General features: G+C 36.5%; 1 protein-coding gene across 2 annotated transcripts in view; it reads right to left on the minus strand.

Moving 5' to 3' along the window:
- LOC109049758 (junctophilin-1-like) overlaps positions 1–12,755 on the minus strand; it is a 37,824-nt gene extending 25,069 nt beyond the window's left edge. Inside the window, exons 1-2 of one of the 2 annotated variants that reach the window (XM_042714227.1) lie at positions 11,990–12,752; positions 9,502–10,264 (exon numbers count right to left, since the gene is read on the minus strand). In XM_042714227.1, the coding sequence (XP_042570161.1) occupies positions 9,502–10,264; positions 11,990–12,368 (1,142 nt within the window). In that variant the 5' untranslated portion in view covers positions 12,369–12,752. Of the gene's footprint in view, positions 1–9,501; positions 10,265–11,989 lie in introns of both variants that reach the window. The other variant, XM_042714228.1, reaches the window with a different exon arrangement.
- Between the last annotated feature and the right edge of the window lie 707 nt (positions 12,756–13,462).

Below are 13,462 nucleotides of genomic sequence, written 5' to 3' on the forward strand. Positions count from 1 at the left end.
TCTTTCCTGTAAGTGGATTTTTCACACACTGTAAAACATAGTGTGGTTTTGTGCCTCCTCTGAAAGCACACCCTAAAATGAATGCTCTAATTGCATATTATATTCAATTGTTGGAACATTGGCTCATGCAAACTTTGAGTCTTGTTTATTTCTTAGACTTGTTTGGAGAGATTAGGGATGCACCGAATGGATTGTTTGGGGGCAATACCGATACCGATTTTAACAATACCGATACCGATATTTGTCACTTCCTCTCTTATTTGAAATTTTGGCATCAAAATAGATAGTATTTTGATCATGTTTTAAATCAGCAAAGTTCAAAAACCCCTGCATTAAATTATACTAGCAGTTTTATTGATGCATCATCAAATAATTTCTAATGAACATGAATTGGATCCATTTAACATTCAGCAGGCCTACATGAATACAACAGAACAAAGATACATATTAAATAAACAGTCCTTTTTAGGGTAGGTTTAACCATTTTCAGGTACAGAAATAAAGTAAACAAATGTAAAATAACACTTCGCTGTATAAATTAAATACATATTAATCCTTCTTTATTGTAACAGGCTTTACTATGATTAATCCTCTAATTTGTTTTTGTATACATTTTAATATTTTTCGAAAGTTTAAATATGTATGAGATCTCCTTTACTAAGACGGGACTCTTATTTTGATGGGTTTTCAAGTCTATGGAGGTATATGGGTAATGAAAGCACGCAGTTTTCGGTTTTAAAGTTTGTCAGTTTATTAAGCACCCCCCGAAAAGGCATGCGATTTGTTTACTGTTAGTTGTAATAAGTGTTTTGTGTAATTCGCTGTATGTTTATGATAATGCATCTGAGAGAGAGTTTAATGTGCACTTCTTGTGCTATGTTTTGTTTAGCTCTTATGGTGATTTTGAATGTGGTAAGTGAAAAAGGACGCAATAAACTTAATAAAACATCAGTAAAGTTTTGGTCATCATTCAGATGAGGTCCTACTTAATTTATTTCAAGAGTGTGCGATCTTTTTTTATTTGATTAGCATTAAAGGGGTCATATGATGCTGCTAAAAAGAACATGATTTTGTGTATAGAAATGTGTTTATGTGGTTTAAGGTTAAGAAACACATTATTTTCCACATGTACATTATTGTTTCTCGTCTATGCCCTGCCTTAGATTTTAGCAAAGCTTATCTCTCTGAAACGTGAGGTGTGCTGTGATTGGCCAGCTATCCAGCGCGTTGTGATTGGCCGAATGCCTCAAGCGTGAGACGGAAATGTTACGCCTCTTAACATATTGTGAAGCCTTGTCTGGCCGGAGCGACGAGACAAAAACATAAAACCCATTATAAACGTGATATAAACATAATTTCTAGTCGTGTTTTCTTTTGGAAGGCAAAAAAAAGTAATTTTGCTTTCTCAATGGAACAACGTCACACACTGCGGCCTTGAGCGAGCAGAGGCCTGAGGCCTAGAGTGAGCTGCAGTGAGCCGCAGCTGGCTTGAGTGAGCAGAGGAGGGCGGCTTGAGAACGGTGCGCCAGGCGGATTCTATGAAGGAATGTACCTTGGTCTTGCAGCAACCACATGTGACGACCCCAGGCTGGACGCCGATTCGTCAATGGTGAAAGCCAATTCTGCGATCCACAGTGCAAAGTTGATTATTTCCTCAGCGACCAGCACGGATCAGCTTTATGCAAATCTTCCCACATACTGACGTAGATATGTGGGGGTGTGTTAGAAAGAGCCATTTCCGGGGGGCGTGGACGAGTGTTAACTTTTATAAAGAATATCTCTTTGGATTTGAGACTTTAGTCTTTGCAACTTCACAGATCTTCTTTATTCACCAAGAGCTTGAAAGGAAAATTTGAAATCGCATCATATGAACCCTTTAACGTGCAGACAGCAGCGCTATGATTAAGCAACAGACATTATACAGCTCAGTGCCTTCACGCAGTTAATTAATAAACCATTGGTTTGTTACATTGGCCTTTTTCCTTATATAGCCGATATGCCAATGGTTGTGAATTGAAGAAAAATCGACCGATAAATATCGGCGGCCGATACATTGGTGCATCCCTAATATATATATTTACTATTTATTTATTTATTTATAATACAAATCTAGATTATTTCTTATGTTAAGTACACTACAGTACAATATCTTGGGGTCCTTATGACTTTTTTAATAAATACTTTTGATTAGGAAACATTAACTTGATCAAAAGTCACAGAAAAGATATTTATAATGTAACAAACGATTTATATTTCATAAAAACAATGTTCTTTTGAACCTTTTATTCATCAAAGGCTACAGGAGGCCTTTGTTCACCCCCCGGAGCTGTGTGAGACACTTTTTGTTTTATGGATAGGCGCTTTTTATTTAACTTCTTTTGGACTGATGCATGCAACACCCGCTGAGTGGCATTAAACAGCTTGAAAGATCAAAGACATTTTTATATAACTCCGACTGGATTCATCTAAAAGAAGAAAGTCATATACACCTAGGATGTAATTTATGGGCTAATTTTCATTTTTAGGTGAACTAACCCTTTAAAAAATTATTTTTAATTTTATTAATTATATTTATGATTATTTTTAATTTATTTGTTTTTTGACACAATTATAACTTAGTATTAGTCAAAAAATAAAATGATAATATATATTATACATGTTTAATCAGTAATAATAATGAAAATAGTCATTATTGTTTTAATTATGCCATTATAGTCATGCATTGATCTCAGTGGTAGTACATTTGTTCTTAACTTTGTTTTCAACTGTTAAAGGGGTCATATGATGCAATTTCATGTTTTCCTTTGTCTTTAGAGTATTAAAAGCTGTTTGTGCCTACAGAAGATCCATAAAGTCACAAAGATTAAAGTTTCAAATATTCTTTATAAAAGTGAACGCTCAGCCATGCCTTTATAAAATGCCTCGTTTAAACATGCCCCCACATATCTACGTCACTTTGTGGGAAGATTTGCATAACACCGCCCAAATGTATGCGCAAAGAAAGAACTCATAACTCTGATTCTCGCTGTAGTATTGTTGCCGCCGCCACCATGTCGTAGAGACGATGTGTGTTTCATTGCGAAAGCTAAACTACTTTGTCTGGCCTTCCAAAAGAGGACACAACTAGAAATCAGTGCGGGGCCCGGTGCGACCCCACCAGTTGCACCCCCCTAAGGACGGCACTTATGTGGTAATAGAGTACATCGGGCAGGACATACACTCACCTAAAATTCATCGACCTCAAATATGGCTTATCATCTGAAATATGTACGTAGTAACAACTTTACATGGCAGTTGTTCTGGGCAATCTAATGTTTGCCCAGAAAAAAGTGCGATGTTCATTTGTCTGTGTGGAGTGTGAAAGCTGAACGGCATGCTTGGGCTACTGCAGGACAGATGGAGGCGCCGGTGCGATCATTCGCTCTTAAAATACTTCGTCATTTTTGGTCATACAGAAAAGAGTAATGCATCTTTCGTATCTGTAAAGACTCTATGTTTATTCGTGTGCACTCAGAATAACAACAAAACTTTGTGCTTTTGTAAAATAATTAAAGCAAACAGGAAGCACTTTCTGCCATCTCAGATGCTGTGAACTTGAGCGCAAAACTTTGAAACTCAGTGTATTCTTCCCTTATTAAAGAAATGAAAAATATATCCATAGAGAGTGAAACTTTTAAATGAACCAATTCAAACAGAAAACAAATCTTCTCAGATTATGTAATCCATATGAAACATGCATACAGGCACATACTACGGAGATGACGAGTCAGTGTCGCCGACTTCATCTCTTAAACCGAAAACAGAAAGCACTAGTTTATCAATAAATTATTAAAACGTTAATGCAGTGTACTTGCTGTTTTTCCCTAACACATTCATAATAATTATATTTGCCGATGCGCTCTGGCAAGCCTTTTTTGTGTGTGCTTGAGCACTTATTAGGCTATGTAGGCAATTAAAGGCTCATTATTATGATTTATATGGTTTATTAATAAAAGTGTGACTACTAGTCGACCAGAAAAATCTTTAGTCGAGGGCAGCCCTAGTTTTTTTTAACCTTAAACCACGTAAACAAATTGCATTACACCAAATACACAAAATAATGTTCTTTTTAGCAACGTCATATGACTCCTTTAAACTTAAAATGCTACAAGTTAGTTAAAATAAAGCATTTATGCAAACAGTACATAAAATAATTAAGTTAATTTCCCTATGAACATCTTAGTTTTCTGATATTGTTGGATGACACAATAAACTGTACAATTTGGTAGAACAATACTAATAAAAAAAACTAATAAAATACTAATAAAAACATGAATAATAGTAAGAAATATCAGCCAAACCTATTATCTTTCTATTTAATTATCATTCTATTCATTAATTTAAGCATTTTCAAAAAAATTACCTGTACATTCAACATTATAAATCATATGTCATTATTATGATCATAATTACTGTTTTCCTTTGCTAAATAACTGGCTCAAAGTGTGTGTCACTGTGTTTATATCTGTGTGTTTGCATGTGGGTAACAGACAAATGCAGATGAAGTCACTGTTGCGACTGACGATAAACATTTGTGAAGTCTATTGGCACATACGGCAGATGACAGCCAGGCAGTGATGGGCTACTGTATCAACTGCTACTGGCTTATGTATTTCTGTCCAGAGCTGATAAGTTGACTCCATCGTTGCCTTATTTAGTCATCTTGAGTTCTGTGCTGCTGACACACCAGTGAGCATAAGAGAGAAAGTGGAAGAGAGAGTGAGAGAGAGAGAGAGAGAGAGAGAGAGAGAGACAGAGAGAAAGAGAGCAGTGCTGTAGGTTGACTGAACAATTAAACGCTCCTCTACTCCCTCCTTTTTATGGTTAATGACTAATAACAAATGGAACCGAGTGTGAAGAGGGTGAGAAAAGGTGGGAGGAAAAATGGAAGGTTTTTTTTTTTTTTTTTTACCTCGCTCATTCTCTCATTCATAATCACTAGCATAACCAGGGGCAAAGCTGTCATTATAAATCAGGCAGGAAGGGTTTGTACATAATTATGCCACATTTAGAAATTTATATGAATTAATATGTTCGTGCCACCCAACGTTTTTGAGAGTTAATAAATATTCATGCCTTAATGAGACACACATTTTTCAAATCATTGCTAGGGTCATATTTTATGTCAAAACCGAAAAGAAAAAACAAAACAATTTTATTCTTCTTAAAGAAAATGAAACTGTTTTTAGCATCTTTATGATTTTTTTTTTATGACTTCATTTTCAAGAATTTCTGCCCTAATTCTCGTAAATGAAATATATATATATTTTATTTAAATGGCAAAGTATTTATACATCATGTGTAATATGTTGAACTACCTTTAATTAATAAATAAAATAGATTTTTTTTATTAGAAATTTATGAATATAAAGCTAATAGAAATAAATAATACAGTTAAAGATATATATATTCTTACTGTAAAAATAAAACATTGTATTACAGTAATGAAAATAACCAAAATGCATATTTGTAGCGGAATTTCTCAATTTATGGTCCCAAAAACAGGCTTAATTTTCTTAATGTGTATATATTCAAATATAACTTATTTTTTTTCCTTTGACTTTGGGGTAAATTGTGACCTGGGCATAATAGCATCACAATCGGCTAGCATTACCATTAGCCTCTGATTAATTAGTAGATCTAATAGTAGGTCTAAACTAAGTTAATGCTCACTCTCGTCATTGATTTTCTTTGCTGACACCTGAAGTGTACATGTTATATTCTGTAGTTGTCCTGACACTGAATCTGTCACGTTTCCGTTTACAGTGAGGCCAAGTACGCTAGTTAACCTTTCACACTACCTCCTAAAACAGCAGATTCTGTTGACCACAGCAAAAGCCCTGCCCCTGCCCCCGGCCTGTGGGATTATATTTACGGCCCTTTGAAGGGAATATACTCTAGGGTGGAGTGAAGATAGTGAGGAGTATTACTATATCAATCTTTAAAGCACTGCTAGCCAGCTAAGACTCTTGCTCAACTGTAACGGAATGCAAGTAATGCATAGTAAAAATGGCTTTACTTTAATTTCATAGCACTGGTAATGACCCTGGAGTGTAAGTCTTGTAACCCTGACCCACTACTCGCTGAGGGAGAGGTAACCACAGAAGACAGACCACTCCTGAGAGGGACAAATGCCAGATACTCGGCTAATGGTGCCCAGTATGTGGTATGTGGCTTACTCCATGTTAAAATAAATAAAGAAACTGTAAATAACCTGAAAGTGGCACTCAAACCAACTGTATATGACCCCTTTGAACACTAACAGAAAAGTGCAGCCTATATTCTGCGTCATGGTATTTATTTATTGATTGGCTGATCGCTAACATGAGGTCAGAACATCAGGGTCATCAGACAGCCAAAACGCATACATGAGGCAGACGTGCATATATACACATACCAACAACCATTCACTTCTATCGGTGGTCTTTAACCAATAAATTAATATATCAATCAGGGCTAAAAATTTAGTGGGCCTGGTAGGGTTAAAGGTTCAGTGCCAAGTTGGGGTGACACAGTGACAGGAACTAATAACTCATGCTCTGTTGCTTAATACTGATCACCTAATTTCTGTATTAGCTTTTGGTCATTTAAATGTCACAATGTCTTCCATTCTGACTGAAAATTTAGAAATTATTCGCAGAACCATTCAAAAGTTTGTAGTTGGTAGGATTTTTAATGTTTTTGGAAAAGAAGTCTCTTATGCTCACCAAGGTTGCATTTATTTGATATAGTAAAATCTGTAATATTGTGAAATATTATTACAATTTAAAATGCACATTTTCTATTTGAATGTATTAAAACGTAATTTATCCCTGTGATGGCAAATGCTTAATTTTCAGCATCATTTTTATTTTAATATATTATTATGATGTTAATTGCTTTTTTGTCAGCATCTTTATTTTTAGCATCATTATTATTTTAAGACATATCAACATGATAATCCATGATATATTTTCTTTTCAGGATTCTTTCTTTTTTCTCCTTTTTTTTTTTTGAATATTTCAGCATTTATTTGAAATATAAATGAGGTCATTATGGCTTAATTTAGGTTTCCTTGTTTAATAAAAGCATCTTATGGTCCCCAAACTTTTTTAATGGTATTATACATGGCAATTTATTAATATTCACTTGTCTGATCACCTAGCTGGCATACTCTGCAATACTGCAGTATTTTTTAAATATTTAGAGTTCTCCCCTTAAAGGGATACTCCACCCAAAATGAAATAACTGCCAAGTAAAAACAGTGTCAGGTCCATAAAAAGGTATGAAAGTTGTCTTCAAAATACTCCATCTGCCATCAGACGTGCAATCTGGGTTTAATGAAGCGAGGGAACACTTTTTGTAGCGAAGAAAAAAAAAAAATGACTTTTATTCACAACTCCTTGTGGCGCGGATGTCACAGAAAGAGCATACACAGCATAGATGGAGAGACAAGAGGCGTTGACAAAGGAACATTATTGAATAAAGTCGTTTTTTTTTTCTTCGCTTACAAAAAGTGTTGCCGTTGCTTCATATAACCCACAATGAATGGAGCTTTTATGGGTTTGGAATGACATGGGGGTAAGTGATTAATCACAACATGTTCATTTTGGGGTGGAGTATCCCTTTAAGAAGCAAAACCGCATACCCTGTGATGGCAAATGCTTAATTTTCAGCATCATTATTTTAAGACATATTTTGTCTTACTGCACTGCAAGATTTTTCCCCCTTTTTAAGTAAATAAAAATGTTCTCAATTTAATGATAATTTATGTTTGAAATCTGTATGACAAGTCTTAATATCTTATTCAGTTTTGCTTCTCAACAAAACCTATCCTTTTACTTCTAGTATGTAATTGAAAAATACGTTTTCAAAAGGTCTAATTAAAGCCCATTAAGAAGTTGCAAGCCCACTAATTTGTGAACCAAGGGTCTTGCTCAACCAGTGGGTTCAACTTTAGAGTGGGAGCACATAAGGCTGCAAGTAACCTCTCTATTCCACTGGTTATATTCATACAGTGTGTGTGTTTACATTCACACATGACTTATTATACTGAAATTTGGTCTACTGAGACTGAAGAAGATTTAAGACATTGGTCAATGGAAAGAACATGAGCATATGAGTTTCCCAAGACCTGTTTAGGATGTTATGAATTTGTGTGCCTTGAATAAATGGTTTACAGAACACATCCATTAAAGTGTCTGTCAAGTATGGCTCTTGGCAAGGGAACAAACATCATAATAGTGTACAGGCCATGACCCCATGACTGCTCCTTGTGCATCTGAGCTATGGACAAAAAATAGACACCAATCCACAAAAAGGTTGCTTGCACAACCTTTCAAAACTCAGACTTTCTAACCATTTGAGAAGACAACTTAAAATATGACATATGGTTAATAAATTACATCTAAATAAATGCCCCATACGTCTGAATCATGCAGACATCACAGCTTAACAGTACAAGCAGTAACAATCTTTGGAATGTTACAGAAGCCTTGATGTGGCTGGTGCAATTGATCACAGCAGTTTCAAGTCAACCTCTCATGACTGATATTGCTAAATTGTGATGATTCTACAGTTTTGAGTCATATATTCTTGTTATAATGTCTGTCATTATTCACTCACCTTCATTTTGTTCCAACACACATTTGACCTTTTTTTTTTACATGGACTACAAAAGGAGAAGAATGAACTGGCCATATGATCTATGCTGTTAAACTCTAAAATGACAAAAACGCACTATTAAAGTATCATGAAAGCAGTCATGACTGCACTGTGTACAAATGATAGCTTTGTGTAACAGACCAAAATGGGACAAAAAATCTTTCTGCATTGAATATGAAAGCGCAACTGAGATATAACAGCTACAGTGGAACAATGTTTATTTAATATTATTTATGTAGTATTTATTAATATTTCGAAATAGCTTTTATTATATTTTTTTTTTTAAGTTTTAGTAATTTTGTTATGTGCTTTAGTGATTTTTTTATTATTTTTTCTCTCCAATATTTATATTAAGCTTTTATTTATTTTAATTTTATTTTAGTCAGCCGCAAAGGCAAGTTTTTTTTTTTTTTTTATTGAATATTTGTGTGTGAGTGTGTGTATATACTGTATATTATTTAAGCTTTATTTAAATTAACAAACTTTTTTAAACAATTGTATTTTTAGGCAAAAACTAAAGTAGAAGGGAAGATTTGAAACTGGCTCAGTTTTTATTTATTTTTATTTTTTTCACACAATACCATTGTATGGCTTCAGAAGACTTGGTATATACAGTACTTTTCTGTCATTCTGGAGATTAAACAGCTTAGATTCCCATTTACTTTCTTTATATGAAAAAGAGTGGCTATTACATTCTTAAATGTTTCTCCTTTCATGTTCCACTGAGGAAGAAAGTCAAATGAGTTTGGAACCACATCAGAATTTGTAAATTAAATTTTTGGCTTTCCAAAAGAATTTTCAGCAAAGGAGGTGCCCTACCTTGACACTGCTATTTCCACTTTAGTCCTGGCGATAGCTGACGCCCTTCGAGCCCCCTCCACAGCCCTGTCCACTTTTTCTTTAGTTTTATGGTTTTTAAGAGGAATAAGCTGCTTCCTTATCCCACGCACCAACACATTATTTTTATACTTCCCCTCCTCTTTGGTTCCATCTGGGAATATTGTGCATCCGTATCCATGCCTCTTGTTGTTCATCCATTCCCCTTCGTACTTCAGCCCATTGGATCGCTCACTGACTCCAAACCCATTACGTTTGTCATTCTTCCACTCGCCCATATAGGACTCTGTGGTGGTGGCGTCCACATGGTCCTCCATGGGGGTGTACTCATCAGGCACCTCTCCGTCTCCATAGCTGATGGTGGAGTTGGCGTCGCTGGAGCTGATGCGGCTCATGGTGGCGTCGCTACGCGCCGTGCTCCGTTTGCTAGAGATGGACGTTTTGGAGTCAGATTTACGTAGCTGGCGGAGACTGCCGAAGAGGGACCCGCGGCGGAACAGGCCCTTCTTCTTCCCGGTGACGACTTCGGTGTCGCTGTGAAAATTCAGCACGAAACCACCACGGCTTCCAACTGGTGTGTCGGGTACCGCATCCTGCAGAACAGCGCCATTGCTTTGCACACTTCTTAGGGAGGCCAGGGAGGTGCGAAGCGGAGAGCGGATAATGGTGGCCATTCCATAAGGCACGCTCTGTCGCACACCATAGCCATGCCTCATGCCCCCCATCCACTGGCCTTGATATGTGCCTTGAAACAGAAACGAACATTAAACTCATGTAGATCAAGTAGGCAAACAGCGCAGTGTAACTGATGAAAATTGGATAATTAAATTCTCTTGCCCCTTTCGTGACGCATGACAAATGTCTTTTAAGTTCACAGTGTTCATCAGAGTCAACCTAATCTAAAATCACTGACACAAATGACACGGACCCCAAAAATTATTTGGAAACTAATGTAGGCTCCAAAATGTAAAATATAAGGTAAATGTTTGATGTCACATTGCAATGCCATGAAAGGCATAGATTAAACTAGTAAAAGTTTAATTAACAATCTTGGCCAAATTATATCATGCGTAAATTACTATATATTGTGCATTTATGTAAAAAAACAAACAAACAAAAAAACTATCCAATATTCATTCTCATGCCACCAGCAATTCTTCAGTGCACTTTGAAAAGATTGGGTTTTATTTACACCCAATGGCAATGACCTGGGCCTTTTTTTATGACATTCTATTATATTAAAGATTCTCAAAATGTAATTCTTATGGAATTGCATCCTAGTATTCAGTGGGAAGAACTTTACTGAATCTACAGTGCAAAACATACATCGTTCAGTACAGTCTGATTCGAACAAGTGATTCTCATGAGCTGGTTCTTATTAGTGAACCAAAAACATAATCAGTATATTCAAAAACTACCTATATGTACACATTGCCTATTACAGTACTTTTTGTTTGAAATGTTTTGATAGATGGTTATTTATATACATATATATACATATACATAAACACAAAGAGAGAGAGGGGGATTTTATTGTTCTTTAATCGTATTTTATTCAACACGTATCACATTATTTTAATCCTATTTTGTTGTTATTGTAATATTGTAAATTTGATTTTCTTCTCATTACTTGTGTGTATAATGCTTGGCATGTATGTACACAATCATGCCATCAAAGTACTTTAAATAGAATTTTAAATTAAAAAAAATAAAATAAAATAAATAAAATAACAATGCGAGCAGTTTATGTCAGTGGTCCAGAAAGTTCTCAGATATGTATTAATGAGCAGACAAATTTTCAGACGAATGAGATGTTTGATCAGATTCTTTTTAGCGAATCAAAAACATTCAGCGCTTTCAAAGGGGTGTCCGACTCCCGAATAATTTACTCTAATGAGTCGGTTCTTTTTTAGTGAATCAAAAACGATTGTGAATCAGTCTGAGCGGTTACTGAATTTAATCTGACTCACTGAACCGCAAGTTATTACTTTGGTCATGTCCGAATCGAAATGAAGCAACAGCTGTTACAGTGTTGCGTTGTACTTAAGGCTTAAATCAGCGTCATAACTGTCTGGTTGTTCATATGACGCGTTGTAGTCAAAGATATGAGTTTTGCTATAGTATGAATTAATTAATAAATGAAATACCAAACACGTTATCAAATTTTGGTATGTTTAGGCTTGCGATTATAATATATGGTTAGGTGTAGGATTAACATTTGTCTTTGTAAACACAGAATAAAATGTAGCGATCCCTGATTTGTTAAACCTGTAACAATGATCATTTGGTAGGCTAGGCTAAAAGTCTTATGTAAATCACAGAATGTCTTATTTCAAACATTTCTTCCTCAAAAGTAATAAAAAAAACAACTGATGGGACATTTAAGGAATCGATAAAAGGAATCATGATGGTTCAACTGCTTACGATTCTCATCCCAAAACATACAAATGACACTTGCAGTAGCACTTACCACCATCCCCATAGGTTTCGACTCCATAGCCGTCCTGTAGTCCATTACTCCACGTCCCATCGTATCTAGCAGGTGTATTGGTGCTCTGCCGAACTCCATAGCGACCCTTGAACCCGTGACTCCACTCACCACGATAAACCCACTTCCCCTTGGTCTCAACACCCAGCCCGTGGCGCTTGCCCTGCGACCAGTAGCCCTGGTACGTATTCCCGCTGGGCCAGGTGTAGACCCCGACTATCTCGAAACCGTGGGACCAGGACCCGGCGTACTCGCCTTGACCCTTGGGTCCCGTGCAGATGCCGTGTCCGTGGGCTTTCCCGTCCTCCCATCCGCCACAGTAAGTGCCTCCATCGTCGAAGTCGAACCGTCCGCCCGTCATTCAGAATGGGATGAAAATAAAAACAGTCGTAACGTTGCCGTGCGCTTCTTATCTTTCTCTTTCATTAAACCTTCTTTTCTAAGCCGAGTACACCAGCAACGGTTAAACCGGGAAGAATTAATCACAATGGAGATGTTGTTTTTTGGTATTTCTGCCTGGGTTGTGAGAGTATGAATTAGCAGGCAGGTTTAGTGCACCATCACCGAAGTCGCACCCGCTGGAACCGCCGCTACGTTTCACCGACTCCCTCCGCTCGCAGGTGCTGCGCTGCGCAGAGCAGACACAACTAGACCGCGGCGCGGCAGCGAAAGACGCTGCCAATCCTCCCGCGTCATCGCCGCAGCCCCGCCTACTTCACCCTCACTGAGGGCGCAAGTTCACCGCTTACAAGAAATGCTCTGTTCTGTCTCTTCTCCTACAGCAAGATTTTTGGTCTTCTTTATTTGGAAAAATAAAGCATGGAAAATGCTAAACAAATTGTGTAGTAATACCAAAATTAAAGAAGTATCCTACAAAATACTACGAGTTATCCAGCTCAGCATGTTTTGGAAAGATCTAAGCTTAATTTCATATAGGCTAGCTGGGAATTTTGTGGAATAGACAAAGAACAATTTTGCATTTGTTTTATCATTGTTTTTACTCATGATTATTCTGGAAGGATTTGGAAACTCATTAAAAGGAAACCTGGGTGTTTGATAGAAATGCGTGTTTGTTTTTTTACACAAATCTTTCGGAACAAACTAAAAACTTTTTTTTTTTAAAGCATTATTATTTCTTTATTTATTGGCAGCTTTGTTGTTAATGTTGTGGCTATGTTAAAACCTCTTGTTCTTTGGCACTGGCAGGTTGTTGAACAGGATGCATTAGATGTGATAAGAGGATAGGTAAGTGTAGAAATGTAGGCCTGCATTTCATGGATTGCTAAATTCTCCCAACTCTCCGACAATTTGCCTGCCATTCACTTTTGAAAAGTAGTGACATCTAGCTATGTTCTTTAGTTTTGTAATTCAGTTTTCCCTTTTTATCAAAATTATGACATTACCACACACTACCTCTACAGCTAGGGCCCAGGATCCACTGGGGGGCCTCACCAT

This window comes from Cyprinus carpio, chromosome A24 (assembly GCF_018340385.1).
Source record: "Cyprinus carpio isolate SPL01 chromosome A24, ASM1834038v1, whole genome shotgun sequence".
NCBI lineage: Eukaryota > Metazoa > Chordata > Actinopteri > Cypriniformes > Cyprinidae > Cyprinus > Cyprinus carpio.